This window comes from Pristiophorus japonicus, unplaced genomic scaffold (assembly GCF_044704955.1).
Source record: "Pristiophorus japonicus isolate sPriJap1 unplaced genomic scaffold, sPriJap1.hap1 HAP1_SCAFFOLD_29, whole genome shotgun sequence".
NCBI lineage: Eukaryota > Metazoa > Chordata > Chondrichthyes > Pristiophoridae > Pristiophorus > Pristiophorus japonicus.
Window position 1 is genome coordinate 7196056 of NW_027252668.1, and position 23019 is coordinate 7219074.

The 23019-nt window shown below is 46.4% G+C and overlaps 2 protein-coding genes across 2 annotated transcripts in view; one reads left to right on the forward strand and one right to left on the reverse strand.

Moving 5' to 3' along the window:
• LOC139248232 (zinc finger protein 84-like) overlaps positions 1-23019 on the forward strand; it is a 1036220-nt gene that overhangs the window by 45181 nt on the left and 968020 nt on the right. The window lies entirely within an intron of this gene.
• LOC139248234 (histone H2A type 1-like) lies at positions 16327-16778 on the reverse strand. Its single transcript, XM_070871983.1, has one exon. The coding sequence runs from the start codon at positions 16776-16778 to the stop codon at positions 16392-16394; it is 387 nt and encodes a 128-aa protein (XP_070728084.1). The 3' UTR covers positions 16327-16391.

Below are 23019 nucleotides of genomic sequence, written 5' to 3' on the forward strand. Positions count from 1 at the left end.
TTTCAGGAACGGGCTTTTGATCGGGCGCAAAACATACTGTGTTCAAACAAATTGTTGACCCTGTACAACCCCTGTACTGGACCAGCTGAAAGACTAAATCTATGATCCCAATAACATTTTGGTGGGGAAGGTGATGTCATGTATGTAACCACAATGTAACACCACTGTATTACTGTATACACTCAACGTAGATCCACACCTTGACTACAAGGGGTGAACGTGTGGGAGACACTCTTTGCCTGATCACACAGGTATAAAAAGGGAGGTCCCACGCAGGGTCAAGGTCTTTTGGAGTCCTGTAAATAAAGAGACCAGGTCACAGAGTGACCGTGTCCCCAGAATGTGCCTCGTGTCGTTTCATGCTGTAGAGTAAGGACTTTACATTTTTATTAAACGGTATAACTCGGTTGTCCCTCATTCACGCAGTCGTGACCGACATAGTTGAGGGCAAGCGCAAGTCACAAAATGAGTACCATGACCGTAATTCGAGGGGGAGCTGTATAGAAATAAATGATCCTGTATTCGTCCTCAATCACGCCATGGGGCCTAAATGGCTTGAGGGCACTGTAATTGACAAAGAGGGGAATAGGGACATCGTGGTAAAACTCAACAATGGTCAGATATGCCGTAAACATCTGGAGCAAGTAAAAAAAAGGTTCAGCACTGACACGGAGGAACCTGAAGAAGACCATGAGATGGATTTCACAACACCACCAGTGAATGAGCAACAAGAGCAATCAGAAGAATGCACAGTCCCTGCGGTCAGTCCGGACAGGCCAGAATCACCACAGGTGACAGACACTCATGTCAGTGTCCAACAACCAGAGCCCCAACTGCGGCGCTCCACGAGGGAGCATAGACCACCTGAAAGATTAGACCTATGATTCCAATAAGACTTTGGGGGGAAAGCGATGTCATGTATGTAACCACAATGTAACACCACTGTATTACTGTATACACTCAAACCAGTTGCACACCTTGACCACAAGGGGTGAACTTGTGGGAGACACTCCTTACCTGATCACACAGGTATAAAAAGGGAGGTCCCATGCAGGGTCATCGTCTTTGGAGTCCTGTAAATAAAGAGAGCAGGTCACAGAGTGACCTTGTCCCCAGAATGTGCCTTGTGTGGTTTCATGCTGTAGAGTAATGACTTTACAATCCATATATCTCCAATTACCTTTTCCAAATAAGGGTAGGAATCCAGCACTATTCGGTTCAGAGACATGGTCCTCTCTATGGCGTTGAGGTTGCTGAATTTGAAATGGAAGACAAATTGAAACTGAGGGTAGTTGATCCCCTGGCCCATTCATTGACCATCTTCTCCACCATGGTAGCCTTGCCGATCCCGGCCAGCCCACTGACCACCGAGGTCCCAGACAGACTGGAATGGCCGAAACTGCTCCAGAATAATTGATCGATGTGGATTTTCTCAAGGTCGCTGGTGACGTGCTTCTGCTGCCACTTCTCGTGGTCCCTACCTCTGACCAGCAGTTCGTGTTCCACCAGTCTCCGCTCACGGAGTGAGGTCATGATGATCAGTTCGGTGTATTGAGCAGTGAAGGAGAAGCTCTTTGTTTTGCCTTTTGTTCGGATGGTGCTGTTGTTCAGTTTCCCGTTTTGGGAAAGGAAATATTCCTTGTGTTGCTCTTAAGTACCTTTCCTTGGAATATTAAACAACACCATTATTGTCGCTCTTATTGTGATACTGTTAGACATTGAAATTGCAGGGAAACATTGAAATATGTTTGTGTGGAAACACAAAACGGCGAATCGGCCTCCCATTTTACACTGCACAGTGTAAAAATTCATCTTGTGCAGCAATACAAAACGGGCGATATTGGATCGGCCGCCCATTATACGCCCTGCCTCAAATTCAGTACCATTAACTGTTATTTTGGTCTGGGCCTATAACCAGCGTCAGATGCGATACCGCCCATCTTCTGCCACCCCACAACTATTTCCTTTTACATTGGGGTGTAACTTTAACGATAGGAGATTTTGCAAAATAGCCAATGTGGAATTGTCGCCCGTTATACACCCGATCAACTTTACCATCCATTGACTTCAATGGAAAGGGAAATCAGGCGGATGTGTAATTGGCTGCTGATTTATAATCACACACTTTTCATCATCGCCAGAAGTTAACACTACAGCCAATGGAAAATATATTTAGGTGGAGAACAGAACCAGCAGCTGATTCAATATCGCCCACTTCACATTCCCGCCGAAGATGAACTGAAACCCCTAGAGATTAGAAATAACTGTTGACAATGTTAAGGTAACAGTGCTTAATATTGGTGGCTGGGAGACAAAGGATTACTGTGCCGAACCATTTTGACTTGCTGCCCTAATGGCCAAATAGAAATTTCTACATCTTTTAGTTTCATATTCTCTGCATTTGTGAGCTTGCAAGATGAAACTGATTTTATGCAACATTCCTTAAACAATTCTGATGATCCTAAGTACCTTAAAACCTAGGATTCTATTAATCTTATCGCTACCTTGTCCAATTCAGCAGGTGACTAATAGATATGCACAGTGTCAGTAGAGATTAATACGATAGGGATCAGGAATGAACAAAAGCTGGCATCTTTACAAACTGACCATTAAGATGACAGATTGTCGGGAAAAAAAACAACTGGTTGATTAATGTCCTTTTAGGGCAGGACAACTGCTGCCCTTAACCAGTTTGGGCCTTTATATGACTTCAGTCCTTATCCAGTCTGAGTCTATATATGACTCCAGTCCCACCGAGTCTAGGTCTATATATGATTCCACTCTTCACCCAGTTTGCGACTATATGTGAATTCAGTCCTTACTCAGTCTGTGCTTATATGTGATTTCAGCCCTTATTCAGTCTGGGACGATATTAGTGTGAGTGTAGAAATGAACCCAGCCAGCTGAACCCACTCAATGGTAACCCTCCCTCTCATCCCCTGAAACCAGCACCTTCAGGGGAGGAGAGGGAGTGCAACCATTGAGTACAGAACTGAACCCAGCCAGCATCAGCAACTTCACGGGAGGGAATCAGTGAGTGTCGAACTGAACCCAGCCAAAGTCAGCAACTTCAGGGGAGGGAACCAGTGAGTGTAGAACTGAACCCAGTCAGAGTCAGCAACATCAGGGGAGGAGAAACAATGAGTGTAGAAGTGAACGCAGCCAGAGTCAGGCCTTCAGGTGAGGATAGGGAGGGGAACCAGTGAGTGTGTAACTGAATCTATCCAGTAGCAGCACCTTTAGGTGAGGAGAGGGAGGGGAACCAGTGTGTGTGGAGCTGAACCTATTCAGTGTCAGCACTTTCAAGGGAGTCGAAGGAAGGGAACCAGTCATTGTAGAACTGAACCCACTTTCAGTCAGCAACTTCAGTAGCGGCGAGGGAGGGGACACAGTGATTGTAGAACTGAACCCAGCCAGAGTGAGCACCTTCAGGAAATGAGAGGGAGAGGATCCTGTGAATGTGGAACTGAACCCAGCGAGAGTCAGCACCTTCAGGAGAGCAGACGGAAGAAACCAGTAAGTGTAGAATTGAACCCATCCAGAGTCAACACCTTCAGAAGAGGAGAGGGAGGGCAACCAGTGAGTGTAGAATTGAATCCAGCCAGATTCAGTATCTTCAGGGGAGGAGAACCAGTGAGTGTAGAACTGAACCCAGCCAGTGTCAGCACCTACAGGGGAGGGGTACCAGTGAGTGCAGAACTGAATCCAGTCAGAATCGGCACCTTCTGGAAATGAGAGGGAGGGAACCAGTGAGTGTAGAACTTAACCCAGCCAGAGTCAGCACCTTCAGGAGAGGGGAACCAGTGAGTGTGGAACTGAGCCAAGCCAGAGTCAGAGTCCTAATCTGAGGAAGGACATTTTTGCTATTGAGGGAGTGCAGTGAAGAATCACCAGGCTGATTCTCGGCATGACAGGACTGACATATGAAGACAGACTGGATCAACTGGGCTTATATTCAATGGAATTTAGAAGAATGAGAGGGGATCTCATAGAAACATAAAATTCTGACGGGATTGGACAGGTTAGATGCAGGAAGAGTGTACCCGATGTTGGGGAAGTCCAGAACCAGGGGTCACAGTCTAAGGATAAGGAGTAAGCCATTTAGGACCGAGATGAGGAGAAACTTCTTCACTCAGAGAGTTGTGAGCATGTGGAATTCTCTACCACAGAAAGTTGTTGAGGCCAGTTCGTTAGATATGTTCAAAAGGGAGTTAGATGTGGCCCTTACGGCTAAAGGGAACAAGGGGTATGGAGAGAAAGCAGGAATGGGGTACTGAAGTGCATGATCAGCCGTGATCATATTGAATGGTGGTGCAGGCTCAAAGGGCCGAATGGCTTACTCCTGCACCTATTTTCTATGTTTCTATGTTTCAGGTGAGGAGAGGGAGGGGAACCAGTGAAGGTACAAATGAACCCAGCTAGAGTCAGACCTTCAGGTGAGGAGAGGGAGGGGAACTAGTAAGTATGGAACTAAACATATCCAGTGTCAGCACTTTCGGGGGAGCTAAAGGAAGGGAACCAGTCATTTTAGAACTGACCCCACTCACAGTCAGCAACTTGAGTGGAGCAGAGGGAGGGGAACAAGTGATTGTAGAACTGAACCCAGCCAGAGTCAGCACCTTCAGGGGAGGAGAGTGAGGGTTACCAATGATTGCAGAACTGAACACACATTCACTCAGCACTTTAGGGAAAGGAGAGGTAGGGGAACCAATGAGTGTAGAACTGAACCCAGCCAGAGTCACACCTTCAGATGAGGAGAGTGAGGGTTACCAATGATTGCAGAACTGAACACACATTCACTCAGCACTTTAGGGAAAGGAGAGGTAGGGGAACCAATGAGTGTAGAACTGAACCCAGCCAGAGTCACACCTTCAGATGAGGAGAGGGAGGGGAACCAGTCAGTGTGCAACTGAACTCAGCCAGAGTCAGCATCTTCAGGGGAGCCGAAGGAAGGGAACCAGTCATTGTAGAACTGAACCCACTCTCAGTCAGCACTTTAGGAAAAGGAGAGGGAGGGGAGTCAGTGAGTACACAACTGAACCCAGCCAGAGTCAGCACCTTCAGGAAATGAGAGAGAGAACATAAACATAAGAACATAAGAATTAGGAACAGGAGTAGGCCATCTAGCCCCTCGAGCCTGCTCCACCATTCAATAAGATCATGGCTGATCTGGCTGTGGACTCAGCTCCACTTACCCGCCCTCTCCCCGTAACCCTTAATTACTTTATTGGTTAAAAATCTATCTATCTGTGACTTGAATACATTCAATGAGCCAGCCTCAACTGCTTCCTTGGGCAGAGAATTCCACAGATTCACAACCCTCTGGGAGAAGAAATTCCTTCTCAACTCGGTTTTAAATTGGCTCCCGCGTATTTTGAGGCTGTGCCCCCGAGTTCTAGTCTCCCCTACCAGTGGAAACAACCTCTTTGCTTCTACCTTGTCTATCCCTTTCTTGATTTTAAATGTATCTATCAGATCACCCCTCATCCTTCTGAACTCCAACGAGTAAAGACCCAGTCTACTCAATCTATCATCATAAGGTAACCCCCTCAGCTCCGGAATCAGCCTAGTGAATCGTCTCTGTACCCCCTCCAAAGCCAGTATATCCTTCCTTAAGTAAGGTGACCAAAACGGCACGCAGTACTCCAGGTGCGGCCTTACCAATACCCTATACAGTTGCAGCAGGACCTCCCTGCTTTTGTACTCCATCCCTCTCGCAATGAAGGCCAACATTCCATTTGCCTTCCTGATTACCTGCTGCACCTGCAAACTAACTTTTTGGGATGCATGCACAAGGACCCCCAGGTCCCTCTGCACCTCAGCATGTTGTAATTTCTCCCCATTCAAATAATATTCCCTTTTACTGTTTTTTTTTCCCAAGGTGGATGACCTCACATTTTCCGACATTGTATTCCATCTGCCAAACCTTAGCCCATTCGCTTAACCTATCCAAATCTCTTTGCAGTCTCTCTGTGTCCTCGACACAACCCGCTTTCCCACTAATCTTTGTGTCATCTGCAAATTTTGTTACACTACACTCTGTCCCCTCTTCCAGGTCATCTATGTATATTCTAAACAGTTGTTGTCCCAGCACCGATCCCTGTGGCACACCACTAACCACCGATTTCCAACCCGAAAAAGACCCATTTATCCCGACTCTCTGCTTTCTGTTCGTCAGCCAATTCTCTATCAATGCTAATACATTTCCTCTGACTCCGCGTACCTCTATCTTCTGCAGTAACCTTTTGTGTGGCACCTTATCGAATGCCTTTTGGAAATCTAAATATACCAGATCCATCGGTACACCTCTATCCACCATGCTCGTTATATCCTCAAAGAAGTCCAGTAAATTAGTTAAACATGATTTCCCCTTCATGAATCCATGCTGCGTTTGCTTGATTGCACTATCCCGATCTAGATGTCCCGCTATTTCTTCCTTAATGATAGTTTCAAGCATTTTCCCCACTACAGATGTTAAACTAACCGGCCTATAGTTACCTGCCTTTTGTCTGTCCCCTTTTTTAAACAGAGGCATTACATTAGCTGCTTTCCAATCGGCTGGTACCTCCCCAGAGTCCAGAGAATTTTGGTAGATTATAACAAATGCATCGGCTATAACTTCCGCCATCTCTTTTAATACCCTGGGATGCATTTCATCAGGACCAGGGGACTTGTCTACCTTGAGTCCATTAGCCTGTCCAGCACTCTCCCCCTCGTGATAGTGAATGTCTCAAGGTCCTCCCTTCCCACATTCCTGTGACCAGCAATTTTTGGCATGGTTTTTGTGTCTTCCACTGTGAAGCAAAATAATTGTTTAAGGTCTCAGCCATTTCCACATTTTCCATTATTAAATCCCCCTTCTCATCTTCTAAGGGACCAACATTTACTTTAGTCACTCTTTTCCGTTTTATATATCTGTAAAAGCTTTTACTATCTGTTTTTATGTTTTGCGCAAGTTTACCTTCTTTTCTTTCTTTATTGCTTTTTTAGTCATTCTTTGCTGTTGTTTAAAATTTTCCCAATCCTCTAGTTTCCCACTAACCTTGGACACCTTATACGCATTGTTCTTTGATTTGATTCTCTCCTTCATTTCCTTGGTTATCTACGGCTGGTTATCCCTTCTCTAACCGCCCTTCTTTTTCACTGGAATATATTTTTGTTGCGCACTATGAAAGAGCTCCTTCAAAGTCCTCCACTGTTCCTTAATTGTGCCACCATTTAGTCTGTGTTTCCAGTCTACTTTAGCCAACTCTGCCCTCATCCCACTGTAGTCCCCTTTGTTTAAGCATAGTACGCTCGTTTCTGACACAACTTCCTCACCCTCAATCTGTATTACAAATTCAACCATACGGTGATCACTCATTCCGAGAGGATCTTTTACTTGGAGATCGTTTATTTTTCCTGTCTCATTACACAGGACCAGATCTAAGATAGCTTGCTCCCTTGTAGGTTCCGTTACATACTGTTCTAAGAAACAATCCCGTATGCATTCTATGAATTCCTCCTCCAGGCTACCCTGTGCGATTTGAGTTGACCAATCGATATGTAGGTTAAAATCCCCCATGACTACTGCCGTTCCTTTTTCACATGCCTCCATTATTCCCTTGATTATTGCCCACCCCACCATGAAATTATTATTTGGGGGCCTATAAACTACGCTCACAAGTGACTTTTTCCCCTTACTATCTCGAATCTCCACCGACAATGATTCAACATTTTGTTCATTAGAGCCAATATCGTCTCTCGTAACTGCCCTGTTATCATCATTTATTAACAGAGCTACCCCACCTCCTTTCCCTTCTTGTCTATCTTTACGAATCGTCAGATACCCCTGTATGTTTAATTCCCAGTCTTGGCCACCCTGCAACCATGTTTCTGTAATGGCCACCATAACATACCCATTTGTAATGATTTGTGCCGTCAACTCATTTACTTTATTTCGAATGCTGCTTGCATTTAGATAGAGTGTTTTACTCCTAGTTTTTAAACCATGATTTTTAGTTTTGACCCCTCCTGCAGCCCCTTTATATTCAGTGGCCCTTTTTGTTTTTTGCCTTGGGTTTCTCTGCCCTCCACTTTTACTCATCTCCTTTCTGTCTTTTGCTTTTGTCTCCTTTTTGTTTCCCTCTGTCTCCCTGCATTGGTTCCCATCCCCCTGCCATATTAGTTTAACTCCTCCCCAACAGCACTAGCAAACACTCCCCCTCAGACATTGGTTCCGGTCCTGCCCAGGTGCAGACCGTCCGGTCTGTACTGGTCCCACCTCCCCCAGAACCTGTTCCAATGCCCCAGGAATTTGAATCTCTCCCTGCTGCACCACTGCTCAAACCACATATTCTTCTGCGCTATCCTGCGATTCCTACTCTGACTAGCACGTGGCACTGGTAGCAATCCCGAGAGTACTACATTTGAGGTCCTACGTTTTAATTTAGCTCCTCGCTCCTTAAATTCGTCTCGTAGGACCTCATCCCTTTTTTTTTTTAACCTATGTCGTTGGTACCAATGTGCACCACGACAATTGGCTGTTCTCCCTCCCTTTCTGAAATGTCCTGCACCCGCTCAGAGACATCCTTCACCCTTGCACCAGGGAGGCAACATAACATCCTGAGTCTCGGGTGCGGCCGCAGAAACGCCTATCATAGAAACATAGAAACATAGAAAATAGGTGCAGGAGTAGGCCATTCGGCCCTTCTAGCCTGCATCGCCATTCAATGAGTTCATGGCTGAACATGCAACTTCAGTACCCCATTCCTGCTTTCTCACCATACCCCTTGATTCCCCTAGTAGTAAGGACTTCATCTAACTCCTTTTTGAATATATTTAGTGAATTGGCCTCAACAACTTTCTGTGGTAGAGAATTCCACAGGTTCACCACTCTCTGGGTGAAGAAATTCCTCCTCATCTCGGTCCTAAATGACTTCCCCCTTATCCTTAGACTGTGTCCCCTGGTTCTGGACTTCCCCAACATTGGGAACATTCTTCCTGCATCTAACCTGTCTAACCCCGTCAGAATTTTAAACGTTTCTATGAGGTCCCCTCTCATTCTTCTGAACTCCAGTGAATACAAGCCCAGTTGATCCAGTCTTTCTTGATAGGTCAGTCCCGCCATCCCGGGAATCAGTCTGATGAACCTTCGCTGCACTCCCTCAATAGCAAGAATGTCCTTCCTCAGGTAGGGAGACCAAAACTGTACACAATACTCCAGGTGTGGCCTCACCAAGGCTCTGTACAATTGTAGCAACACCTCCCTGCCCTTGTACTCAAATCCCCTCGCTATGAAGGCCAACATGCCATTTGCTTTCTTAACCGCCTGCTGTACCTGCATGCCAACCTTCAATGACTGATGTACCATGACACCCAGGTCTCTTTGCACCTGCCCTTTTCCTAATCTGTCACCATTCAGATAATAGTCTGTCTCTCTGTTTTTACCACCAAAGTGGATAACCTCACATTTATCCACAATATACTTCATCTGCCATGCATTTGCCCACTCACCTAACCTATCCAAGTCGCTCTGCAGCCTCATAGAATCCTCCTTGCAGCTCACACTGCCACCCAACTTAGTGTCATCCGCAAATTTGGAGATACTACATTTAATCCCCTCGTCTAAATCATTAATGTACAGTGTAAACAGCTGGGGCCCCAGCACAGAACCTTGCGGTACCCCACTAGTCACTGCCTGCCATTCTGAAAAGTCCCCATTTACTCCTACTCTTTGCTTCCTGTCTGACAACCAGTTCTCAATCCATGTCAGCACACTACCCCCAATCCCATGTGCTTTAACTTTGCACATTAATCTCTTGTGTGGGACCTTGTCGAAAGCCTTCTGAAAGTCCAAATATACCACATCAACTGGTTCTCCCTTGTCCACTCTACTGGAAACATCGTCAAAAAATTCCAGAAGATTTGTCAAGCATGATTTCCCTTTCACAAATCCATGCTGACTTGGACCTATCATGTCACCTCTTTCCAAATGCACTGCTATGACATCCTTAATAATTGATTCCATCATTTTGCCCACTACCGATGTCAGGCTGACCGGTCTGTAATTCCCTGTTTTCTCTCTCCCTCCTTTTTTAAAAAGTGGGATTACATTGGCTACCCTCCACTCCATAGGAACTGATCCAGAGTCAATGGAATGTTGGAAAATGACTGTCAATGCATCCACTATTTCCAAGGCCACCTCCTTAAGTACTCTGGGATGCAGTCCATCAGGCCCTGGGGATTTATCGGCCTTCAATCCCATCAATTTCCCCAACACAATTTCCCGACTAATAAGGATTTCCCTCAGTTCCTCCTCCTTACTAGACCCTCCGACCCCTTTTATATCCGGAAGGTTGTTTGTGTCCTCCTCAGTGAATACCGAACCAAAGTACTTGTTCAATTGGTCCGTCATTTCTTTGTTCCCTGTTATGACTTCCCCTGATTCTGACTGCAGGGGACCTACGTTTGTCTTTACTAACCTTTTTCTCTTTACATATCTATAGAAACTTTTGCAATCCGTCTTAATGATCCCTGCAAGCTTCTTCTCGTACTCCATTTTCCCTGCCCTAATCAAAATCTTTGTCCTCCTCTGCTGAGTTCTAAATTTCTCCCAGTCCCCGGGTTCTCTGCTATTTCTGGCCAATTTGTATGCCACTTCCTTGGCTTTAATGCTATCCCTGATTTCCCTTGATAGCCACGGTTGAGCCATCTTCCCTTTTTTATTTTTACGACAGACAGGAATATACAATTGTTGTAGTTCATCCATGCGGTCTCTAAATGTCTGCCATTGCCCATCCACAGTCAACCCCTTCAGTATCATTCGCCAATCTATACTAGCCAATTCACGCCTCATACCTTCAAAGTTACCATTCTTTAAGTTCTGGACCATGGTCTCTGAATTAACTGTTTCATTCTCCATCCTAATGCAGAATTCCACCATATTATGGTCACTCTTCCCCAAGGGGCCTCGCACAACGAGATTGCTAATTAATCCTCTCTCATTACACAACACCCAGTCTAAGATGGCCTCCCCCCTAGTTGGTTCCTCGACATATTGGTCTAAAAAACCATCCCTTATGCACTCCAGGAAATCCTCCTCTACCGTATTGCTTCCAGTTTGGTTAACCAAATCTATGTGCATATTAAAGTCACCTATTATAACTGCTGCACCTTTATTGCACGCACCCCAAATTTCATGTTTGATGCCCTCCCCAACATCACTACTACTGTTTGGAGGTCTGTACACAACTCCCACTAACGTTTTTTGTCCTTTGGTATTCCCCTTACAATTGAATCCCCTATCACTATCGCTCTCCCACTCTTTTTCCTGCCCTCCCGTGCAACAGAGCCCGCCACGGTGCCGTGAGGGGGACAAATGAATGTGGAACTGAAGCCAGCCAGAGTCAGCACATTCAGGAGAGCAGAGGGAACGGAATCAGTGAGTGTAGAATTGAACCCAGCCATAGTCAACACCTTAAGAGGAAGAGAGGGAGGGGAACTATTGAGTATAGAACTGAACCCCGCCAGAGTCAGCACCTTTAGAGGAGGAAAGGGAGGGAACCAGTGAGTGTAGAACTGAACCCAGCCAGAGTTGGTGAAGATAATTGGGAGCGGAGGACAAGCTTCCTTTAGACCTGCGATGTGTTTGAATTTCAGGACAGGGACGGTGAAGAGTGTATGGGGTGAGGATTTACAGCTTTGGAGGAACAAGAGATGAAAGAATGTTCCATATAATCTGGAATTGTCTTTTCTGAATTTCTATCCTGTACTTGCAGTAATAGTTTTTTGTAAACTCCTTTTCCAAGGTATTCGAATGGCAGGATTTGCAGCCGGGAAACTCAAATGAAACATCACGTCAAGATCTGACAGAATCACTCGATTCCTCAGGACATGAATATCATCCACCTTTGAATGTGGATGGAGAAATGTGTGTCTGTTCTGTCTGTGGGAACAGATTTCAAACATCAGTGTGACTGGAAAAGCACCGAGACAACATACCCGAGTGAGAGTGTTCCAGTGCACAGACTGTGGAAAGAGCTTTAACCAGTTACACAGCCTAGAAAAACATTGCAGCATTGACAGCGGGGAGAAACCATACACGTGTTCTGTCTGTGGAGCAAGCTTCAAGTGATTGTCCAACCTGGAGAGACACAAGGACTCCCGCACCAAGGAAAAACCGTGGGAATGTGTAGACTGTGGGAAGGGATTCAATTACCTGTCTGATCTGGAAGTTCATCGGCACAGTCACACTGGGGAGAGGCCGTTCACCTGCTCAGAATGTGGGAAGGGATTCACTACATCATCCACCCTGCTGACACACCAGCGAGTTCACAAGTCACTGCAGGGTTTGGATTCTGCTGTTAACCCAGACTGAGTCATGTCCATTCTGACAGTTTGGGTTTCTTTCTGCTGATATTGATTCCCCCCTATAACGGGGCAGGAGTTTAATATTCAGTATATTTCATCAATTAATCAACGGGAAAATGGTCATATAAAAAAATAATGCTGATTTTGTTTGCATCCATACTTCACCCTTTAAAAAACATAAGAAATAGGAGCAGGAGTAGGCCGTTGGCCATTTAAATCTACTCTGCCATTTAATAAGACCATGGCTGATCTGATCTTGGGCACAGCTCCACTTCCCTGCCCGCTCTCCATAACCCTTCACTCCATTATCGCTCAAAAATCTGTCCATCTCCCCCTTAATTATATTCAATGACCCAGCCTCCACAGCTCTCTTGGGTAGAGAATTCCAAAGATTCAAGACCATCTGAGAGAAGAAATTTCTCCTCAGCTCAGTTCTAAATCGGCGACACCTTAATCTTAAACTATGCCCCCTAGTTCTAGATTTCCCCACGAGTGGAAACATCCTCTCTGCATCTATCTTGTGGAGCCCCCTCAGTATCTTATGTTTCAATAAGATCATTTCTCATTCTTCTCAACTCCAATGAGTATAGGCCCAACCTGCTCAACCTAACTCCATAAGTCAACCCCTTCATCTCAGGAATCAAACTAGTGAAGCTTCTCGGAACTGTCTCCAATGCAAGTATATCCCTCCTGAAATGAGAGATCAAAATTGTACGCAGTACTCCAGGTTTGGCCTCACCAATACTCTGTCCAGTTGTAGCAGGACTTCAGTGCTTTTATACTCCATTCCCTTGCAATAAGAATATAAGAACATAAGAATTTGGAACAGGAGTAGGCCATCTAGCCCCTCAAGCCTGCTCCGCCATTCAACAAGATCATGGCTGATCTGGCCGTGGACTCAGCTCCACTTACCCGCCCGCTCCCCATAACCCTTAATTCCCTTATTGGTTAAAAAATCTATCCATCTGTGACTTGAATACATTCAATGAGCTAGCCTCAACTGCTTCCTTGGGCAGATAATTCCACAGATTCACAACCCTCTGGGAGAAGAAATTCCTTCTCAACTCTGTTTTAAATTGTCTCTGCCGTATTTTGAGGCTGGGACCCCTAGTTCTAGTCTCCCCGACCAGTGGAAACAACCTCTCTGCCTCTATCTTGTCTATCCCTTTCATTATTTTAAATGTTTCTATAAGATCACCCCTCATCTTCTGAACTCCAACGAGTAAAGACCCAGTCTACTCAATCTATCATCATAAGGTAACCCCCTCATCTCCGGAATCAGCCCAGTGAATCGTCTCTGTACCCCCTACAAAGCTAGTACATCCTTCCTTAAGTAAGGTGACCAAAATTGTATGCAGTACTCCAGGTGCGGCCTCACCAATACCCTGTGCAATTGCAGCAGGACCTCCCTGCTTTTGTACTCCATCCCTCTCACAATGAAGGCCAACATTCCATTCGCCTTTCTGATTACCTGCTGCACCTGCAAACCAACTTTTTTTTGGGATTCATGCACAAGGATCCTTGGAGATGGAGCACGCGGTGTCCACTGGTACGCTCGCGGCCTTCCGCGAGAGGTGGGCACCGGAGGGACTGGAGTGCATCATCACGCCCGGCAACCAAATTTTAATTTGATTTTACATTTTAAAGTTTAATTTGTTTTCATTGCCGGTGCTTTTAGTGTCCCCCTCCCCTTTTGTAGGGGGCACTGGAAAAAATTTTGATTTTAGCGCCCCAAAAAAAAAAAAAAAAAAGAAAAAGGAAAAAAAAAGGGGCCTTGAAAATGTCTGCTGTGTCACCCAGGCGGGTGGCATGGTTTTAATGTTAACGTTTATTTTCAGGCAAACTCAAAAGAGTTTCATGCACAAGGATCCCCAGGTCCCTCTGCACCTCAGCATGTTGTAATTTCTCCCCATTCAAATAATATTCCCTTTCACTGCTTTTTTCCACCTTGGGGGTAAAAGGTGGATGACCTCGCACTTTCTGCCAAACTTTAGCCCATTCGCTTAACCTATCTAAATCTCGTTGAAGCCTCTTTGTGTCCTCTGCAAATGTTGTTACACTACACTCTGTCCCCTCTTCCAGGTCATCTATGTATATTGTGAACAGTTGTGGTCCCAGCACCGATCCCTGTGGCACACCACTAACCACCGATTTCCAACCCGAAAAGGACCCATTTATCCCGACTCTCTGCTTTCTGTTAGCCAGCCAATTCTCTATCCATGCTGATACATTTCCTCTGACTCCGCATACCTCTACCTTCTGTAGTAACCTTTTGTGTGGCACCTTATCGAATGCCTTTTGGAAATCTAAATACACCACATCCATCAGTACATCTCTATCCACCATGCTCGTTATATCCTCAAAGAAGTCCAGTAAATTAGTTAAACATGATTTCCCCTTCATGAATCCATGCTGCGTTTGCTTGATTGCACTATTCCAATCTAGATGTCCCGCTATTTCTTCCTTAATGATAGTTTCAAGCATTTTCCCCACTACAGTTGTTAAACGAACCGGCCTTTAGTTACCTGCCTTTTGTCTGCCCCCTTTTTTAAACAGAGGCGTTACATTAGCTGCTTTCCAATCCGCTGGTACCTCCCCAGTGTCCAGAGAATTTTGGTAGATTATAACAAATGCATCTGCTATAACTTCCGCCATCTCTTTTAATACACTGGGATGCATTTCATCAGGACCAGGGGACTTGTCTACCTTGAGTCCCATTAGCCTGTCCAGCACTACCCCCCTAGTGATAGTGATTGTCTCAAGGTCCTCCCTTCCCACATTCCTGTGATCAGCAATTTTTGGCATGGTTTTTAGTTTTTGTGTCTTCCACTGTGAAGATCGAAGCAAAATAATTGTTTAAGGTCTCAGCCATTTCCACATTTCCCATTATTAAATCCCTCTTCTCATCTTCTAAGGGACCAACATTTACTTGGTCCATGAAGGCCAAATTTTCCATTGTTTTTATCATTACTGGCTGTACCTACATAATAACTTTTGTGTTTCAAGGATGCAAGGATGTGCATGTCCCTCTCCACTGCAGTATTTTGTAAAATCTCTCCATTTAAATAATGCATTGTATTTTTATTCTTCCTGCCAAAGTGGATAACCTCACACTTTCCGACATTATACTCAGTCTGCCAAATATTAGCCCACTCTCTCAGCCTGTCTACATCCATTTGCAGATTCTTTGTGTTCTCCAATTTGCTTTCCCTCCCATCTTTGTATCATCAGCAAACTTGTCTACATTACACTCTGTCCCTTCATTCTTTGTTATTAATATAGATTGTAAATAGTTGAGGCTGATCCCTGCGGCACCTGACTAATCACCGTTTGCCAACCGGAGAATGACTCATTTATCCCGACTCTCTGTTTTCTGTTAGTTAGCCCACCCTCTATCCATGCTAATATATTACCCCCAACCCCACAAACTTTTATCTTGTGCAGTGACCTGTTACGTGGCACCTTATCGAGTGCATTCTGGAAATCCAAATACACCACATCCACTGGGTCCCCTTCATCCATCCTGCTCATTACATTCATCAACGAACACCAGCAAATTTGTCAAACATGGTTTACCTTTCATAAAACCATGTTGACCGTGCTTGTCTGTATTATGCTTTTCCAAATGTCCTGCAACTGCTTCCTTAATAATGGACTCCAGCTTTTTCGCAACAACAGATGTTAGGGTAACTAGTGTATAGTTTCTTGTTTTCTACCTCCCTCCTGTTTTTAAGTAGCAGTGTTTCTTTTGTGGTTTTCCAAACCGCGGGGACCTCTCCACAATCCAGGGAGTTTTGGCAGATTTCAACCAAGGCATCCAATCTCTCTGCTGCCACTTGTCTGTCGACAGTGACCAGTTTATAACCGAGAATGTCTGAGGGTCATTTCTGATCAGGAAACTAACAGCATACTTGCAGAGATTCAATGTTAATTTAGATCTGGGACAAGTGTGATCCATAGAACAGTAACCAGCCCTTTCATAGATACTGTACGTGGCTCTGAAAAGAGCGTTTGGGATATTAGATGAAATCTGTTCCGCTTTACTTGCTCTTGGGCGCACTGGCGGTTTTCTTGGGCAGCAGCACAGTCTGGATATTAGGCAGTACTCCGCCCTGAGCGATGGTCACCTTTCCCAGCAGCTTGTTGAGCTCCTGGTCGTTGCGGATGGCCAGCTGCAGGTGTCTGGGGATGGTGCGGGTCTTCCTGTTGTCGCGGGCCGCGTGGCCGGCCAGCTGCAGGATTTCAGCGGTCAAATACTCGAGCACAGCAGCCACGTAGACTGGGGCTCCGGCACCCACACGTTCAGCGTAGTTCCCCTTCCGCAGGAGCCTGTGAACACGGCCCACAGCGAACTGCAGTCCGGCCCGGGAGGAGCGAGACTTGGCTTTGGCCTGAGCTTTATCGTTGTTTTTTCCTCTCCCAGACATTTCCACAATCCACACGTTCAGAGAAAGAACGCGAAACTCCTCCCACATCTGCCCTTCTTAACCTTCGGGAGAAATGCAGGGAGCGAACTTATGATTCTTCGCCATGTGGTGAATTTCATTGGTCTTTTCCGATGACCAACCGTAGCCTGTTTAGCCCGCCAATGAAACCTGGGCGGATATTATTTTTCTCAACAGTCAGACCTCTAACCTTTTAGAAATTGATAAAATCCCGCCAATAATTGTTAACATTGCGGATTATGTTAGTAACTTCACCATTAGTCAAATATTTCCATACACTTTTTGTTTCCTTATGTCTTAATCCATATTTCACTTGCAAATTCCAGGCTGTTACAATCAGGGTTAAATTCCGGTTCAGTTTTAAACTGTCTGTAATGGGCGGGAATCAATCCCCACTGATTCTGTAACGGGACACATTCCAGCTCAATCTTTGTAAGACTGGAGATTCATAGCTTATCGATCGATCCCCCGCACAGGCGGCAGTGAGACCAGAACTGGGAATCCTTCTATGAAACGAGAAGAGGGACAGAGTGTTCAAGCTGTCCCGGTTCTGGTCTCTGTAAGAACTCCCTTTCTGTGTTGCTATACTCAGACTCCAGGGTTAATAAACGTTTTGACTCCTAACTAGAATTTTCTTTTAAATTGAAAAGGGCGTGAGAGAGAACGAAGTGGCTAAAGTCTGAGTCTCACCCGAAAACAAGTTTCTAATTCATCGGCAGGCGGTGTAAATGAACGGGTCTGAGAGCAAAGGGAAAGAGCGACCAGGGACCGTGTTTGTAGTTTAGGGCGGGGAAAAGGAAGAACAGGCCAGTAAAATCAGTTATCTGAGAATGTAAAACTAAATCTACAGCTGGAACTGCAAAGATCCCCACACACTTGTTCAGGAAATAATTACAGTAAATTGAGTCTAAAGGGAGATGGGTTTGTGCAGCTCTTGCAGAGAGGTTGTGGGTGGCTCTTGAAAGAGCCGTTGTGTTTGGGGTTTGATCTGTCAGGACAGCGGGCAGTCTCACTTGGAGCTGGTGAACTTGGTCACCGCCTTTGTCCCTTCCGACACGGCGTGCTTGGCCAGCTCCCCGGGCAGCAGCAGGCGCACGGAGGTCTGGATCTCCCGGGAACTGATGGTGCGGCGCTTGTTGTAATGGGCCAGGCGGGAAGCCTCACCCGCGATGCGCTCCAAAATATCGTTCACAAAATATCATGATGCCCATGGCCTTGGAGGAGATGCCGGTGTCGGGGTGAACCTGCTTCATTACTTTGTAGCTGTAGATGGCGTAACTCTCCTTCCTCCACTTTCTGTGCTTCTTGCCACCCTTCAATGGCGCTTTAGTGACCGTTTTCTTGACGCCGTTTTTTGGGCGGTAACTGTTTACCTGGCGCGGGGAGCGGGCTCACCGACCGCCATCTTGGTCAGGGCACCCAGGGGAGAGGGCTCAGCAGGCGCCACTTTGGTCAGTGCGGGTCTCACAGCGCATGCGCGGCTCCTTGCGCAGCGAGAACGTGTGGGCGTGGCTTCAGGGTCTCTGTCAGTTTGATTGGACACTTGTTTGTGACCAGGTCAGTGGCCCCTATAGGGAGCCTTGTTTTGCTGATTGTTGTCTGGTGACCCAGGGACTGGGTTCAACCTATTGGGCCAGCCCAGTCTCACTCTATTGGGTCAGCATAGTCTCACCCTATTGGGCCAGCCCAGTCTCACTCTATTGGGCCAGCATAGTCTCACCCTAGTGGGCCAGCCCAGTCTCACCCTTTTGGGCCAGCCCGGGCTCACCCTATGGGGCCAGCCCAGGCGCTCCCTATTGGGCCAGCCCAGTCTCACCCTATTGGACCAGCCCGGGCTCACCCTATTGGGCCAGCCCAGTATCAGCCTATTGGGCCAGCCCAGGCTCACCCTATTGGGACAGCACAGGCTCACTCTATTGGGCCAGCCCAGTATCAGCCTATTGGGACAGCACAGGCTCACCCTATTGGACCGACCCAGTTTCATCCTATTGGGCCAGCCCAGGCTCACGCTATTGGGCCAGCCCAGGCTCACCCTTTTGGGCCAGCACAAGCTCACCCTATTGGGCCAGCCCAGTATCAGCCTATTGGGCCAGCCCAGGCTCACGCTATTGGGACAGCACAGGCTCACCCTATTGGACCGACCCAGTTTCATCCTATTGGGCCAGCGCAGGCTCACCCTATTGGGCCAGCCCAGTCTCAGCTTATTGGGCCAGCCCAGGCTCACCCTATTGGGCCAGCACAGGCTCACCCTATTGGACCGACCCAGTTTCATCCTATTGGGCCAGCCCAGGCTCACCCTATTGGGACAGCACAGGTTCACCCTATTGGACCGACCCAGTTTCACCCTATTGGGCCAGCCCAGGCTCACCCTATTGGGCCAGCCCAGTTTCACCCTATTGGGCCAGCCCAGGCTCACCCTATTGGGCCAGCTCGGGCTCACCCTTTTGGGCCAGCACAAGCTCACCATGTTAGGCCAGCCCAGTCTCACCCTATTCGCCATCCAAAGCTCACCCTATTCATCATCATCATAGACAGTCCCTCGAAATCGAGGTCTTGATTGAACTCTAAAAGTGAGTTCTCAGGTGACTGAATATCCAATACGGGAACTACAGTCTCTGTCACAGTTGGGATGGACAATGGTTGAAGGAAAGGGTGTTGGACTGGTGAGCTGCACGCTCCTTTTGCTGTCTGCGCCGGATTTCTGCATGCTCTCGGCGATGAGACTTGAGGTGCTTAGCGCCCTCCTGGATGCACTTCCTCCACTTAAGGCGATCTTTGGCCAGGGACTACCATGTGTCGGTGGGGATGTTGCACTTTATCAGGGAGGCTTTGAGGATGTCCTTGAAACGCTTCATCTGCCCACCTTGGGCTCGCATGCCATGTAGGAGTTCCGAGTAGAGCACTTGCTTTGGGAGTCTTCTGACAGGCATGTGAACAATGTAGCCCGGCCAGCGGAGCTGGTCGAGTGTGGTCAGTGCTTCAATTCTTGGAATGTTGGCCTGGTCAAGGACAATAACGTTGGTGTGTCTGTCCTCCCAGGGGATTTTCAGTATCTTGCGGAGACATCGGTGATGGTATTTCTCCAGCGATTAGAGGTCAAATCTGTCACCAAGATCATGGTCGACAGCGCTGTGTAATACCCGCCCTCCTGTATGGCTCGGAGACGTGGACCATATACAGCAGACACTTCATCCTATTGGGCCAGCACTGACACACCCTATTGAGCCAGCCTGGGCTTTAACCTACTAGGCTACTCCAGACTCACCCTATTGGGCCAGCACATGCTCACCCTATCGGGCCAGCCCAGGCTCACCCTATCGGGCCAGCCCAGGCTCACCCTATTGTGCCAGCCCAGGCTCACCCTATCCGGCCAGCACAGGCTCACCCTATCAGGCCAGCACATGCTCACCCTATCGGGCCAGCACAGGCTCAGCCTATCAGGCCAGCACAAAAGGTCCAGTGACCAGCAGAGAAAATCAGCATCTCATTGATTTTATTCTCACTTTGCACACAGCGGGTGCAGATCTGAACCCAACCATGTAAGTTGGAAATGCTGAACATCATCGGCCTTTGAATGTGGAAGGAGAAATGTTTATCTGTTCTGTCTGTGGGGAAATAGTTCAAGCATCAGTGAGACTAGAAAAGCACCGAGTCACACACACATCCGAATGAGAGTGTTCCAGTGCACTGCCTGTGGAAAGAGCTTCAATCAGTTACACAGCCTGAAAAAATATCGCACCACTCACAGCGGGGAGAAACTACACGTGTTCTGTGTGTGGACGAAACTCCAACTGATCGTCCAACCTGGAGAGACACAAGGACACCCGCACCATGGAGAAATCATGGCACTGTGGAGACTGTGGGAAGGGGGATTCACTTCCCCGTCTGATCTAGAAATTCATCGTCGCAGTCACACAGGGGAGAGGCCGTTCACCTGCTCTGTGTGTGGGCAGGGTTTCACTCAGTCATCCGACCTGCTGAAACTCCAGCGTGTTCACACTGGGGAAGTGTGGGAAGCGATTCACTCAGTCATCTGAATTGCGAGTTCACAAGTGACTGCAGGGGTTGGGTTCTACTGTTATTACTGCTGTTAATTGCATCCTGACTGAATGGTGTTTGTTCTGTCAGTTGGGATTTGTTTCTGCTGATGTTAATAACTCCTTAAACTGGGCTGAAGTTTAATATTTTGATATTTCAAATAATGCATCGTGTCGATATTTGATATCTCCATGATAAGCGGAGACTAATTGATGACCTGTTACTGACTGCTACATTTTCACCTTTCCTCCTTTCTAACTCTAGATTGTTTCAGTTCTCATGCCTTTGGTTACTCTCAGGGACAAGTCCCACTTCCCCATACCTTCCAGAGTGCCTCTCTTTGCCTTGATGTCGAGGGAAAGCTAACACACCCGGGATCACGAAACACAAAACCCCAGTCTGTTAATCACTTTCAGCGACAGGACTTAGCGTGTGCCCCACAGCATCTCTCTCACCTTCGATGTGTGAATGGAGTATCACGCCTGCAAAGCTGGTTTCAATTTAGATTTGAATCCACTCAGTAAATGTATTAAAAAAAATATTTATACACAAGTAAACCGATCATATCAAATAGTTGACAAAGGATTACAGTCAACAAGATGAACAAATAAAAATATCATGGCCCAATAACACAGCTCTATATTCAGAGGATGAAGTCTGTTATCTAAGTCCCCGAATGTCAGTTGGTGAGAAGAGAGACTGAATCTCTTTCCACACTCAGCTGGTAAATGGTCTCTCCCTGATCTGTCTCCATCCAATGCGCATCTGCATCCACTCTCACAGTCCCCACATTGACAGTGTTCAGTCAGAGTCAGCTGGGCACACGAGTCTCACAGGCTAGATGATTGTTTAAAGGCGCATCCACACCCAGAACATGTGTCCTGTTGCTTCCCGCTGTGATTGGTGTTTTTCCAAAGGCTGATGCTAAGGTGATCCTGATGAATTCGGTGAATCTCTCAAATCTTGACGTGATGGTTGGTTTGACTTTCCCAGCTGTAGACCCTCCCTTTCTAATACCCTGCAAATGGAGGTTACAAACGTTTTTACTTTAAGTACAGGATAGAAATTTCCACTGTGGTAGGCATCAGAGCCGAGTCCAATCCTGCCCTCAAATAACATCCACATACTTCCCAGTTGAGGTCATTGGATCGGTATCAAGAGCAGGGGCACTGGATAATATTTACTCATATTTAGCCCAATGGTACTGAGGACAATTATAACCCCTGAACTGCTGCCTTGGCTGAGATCAACTAACAGCCCAGATCAAGGATCGAATTTGGGACCGTCACAATCAGTATTTCACTGTTCTAAAATTTGGACGGTTGGGGGTGAGTTAGAAAGAATATTTTGAAACAAATTTGACTCCACCTTTAAAGAAAACCTTCCTCACACTGCACAATTCTGAAGTCTTTCCAAATTAGCCAAGCAAATCGAATGGATTATCAAAAACAGTGAGACATTTTAGAAAGGAGCAAATCATTGATATAGACAGCTTTACAATCACTGCACAATACAGAAGGGAGCGACTGGTAATGGGAGTTCGGTTCGTGAAGTCCTCCGACACTCCGAGATAAACTGGACTGTTCCTTTAAGTATAAAAAGACAGAGAAAGGGGCGTCCCTGTCCCTTTAAATATCTGCTCCATTCCCCCATCAAGCACCGCCGGATGGGCTCCCGCCGGGTCCTAAAGAATTAACAAGAAATACATCAGGTAAAGCAGAACAACTGAAAAGTGTGCACATAAAGTCTTTGCAATTATCTCTCTACATATGTCTGTGTGTGTAAATAAAACACATAATTCTTAATGTTTGCTAGCCAATTCCACAGAGACAAGTTATTATCATCACCAGTTATTATCCAGCATTTTATTTCCTATTATTTACAATGTAATTGCAGAGTGTTTAATTCCTTTACCATTTATTGATGACCCATTGTCTTGTGTGCCCTTGTTTAGAAAGTGATGTCACAATGACCATTCCGTTACCAAGGTGACCATCTGTCCCCAGTATTCAGTGGGAAAGGGGATTAAATCTCACCGAGGGTAATGAGCAGCCATCCACCAGTCTCTGCACTTTATTGCCCAGTGATCACCTCACCATTACACAGAAGCTCCTCAGATTTACCTCCAGTGTAGATGATTAGTGTAAGTAATGTTTACAGTGAAATTGTAGGGGTGAAAAAGGAG

What these genes read in the sequence shown, in the direction of transcription:
- LOC139248234 (XM_070871983.1), bottom strand. Translation starts at nt 16,778, where the DNA reads ATGTCTGGGAGAGGAAAAAACAACGATAAAGCTCAGGCCAAAGCCAAG.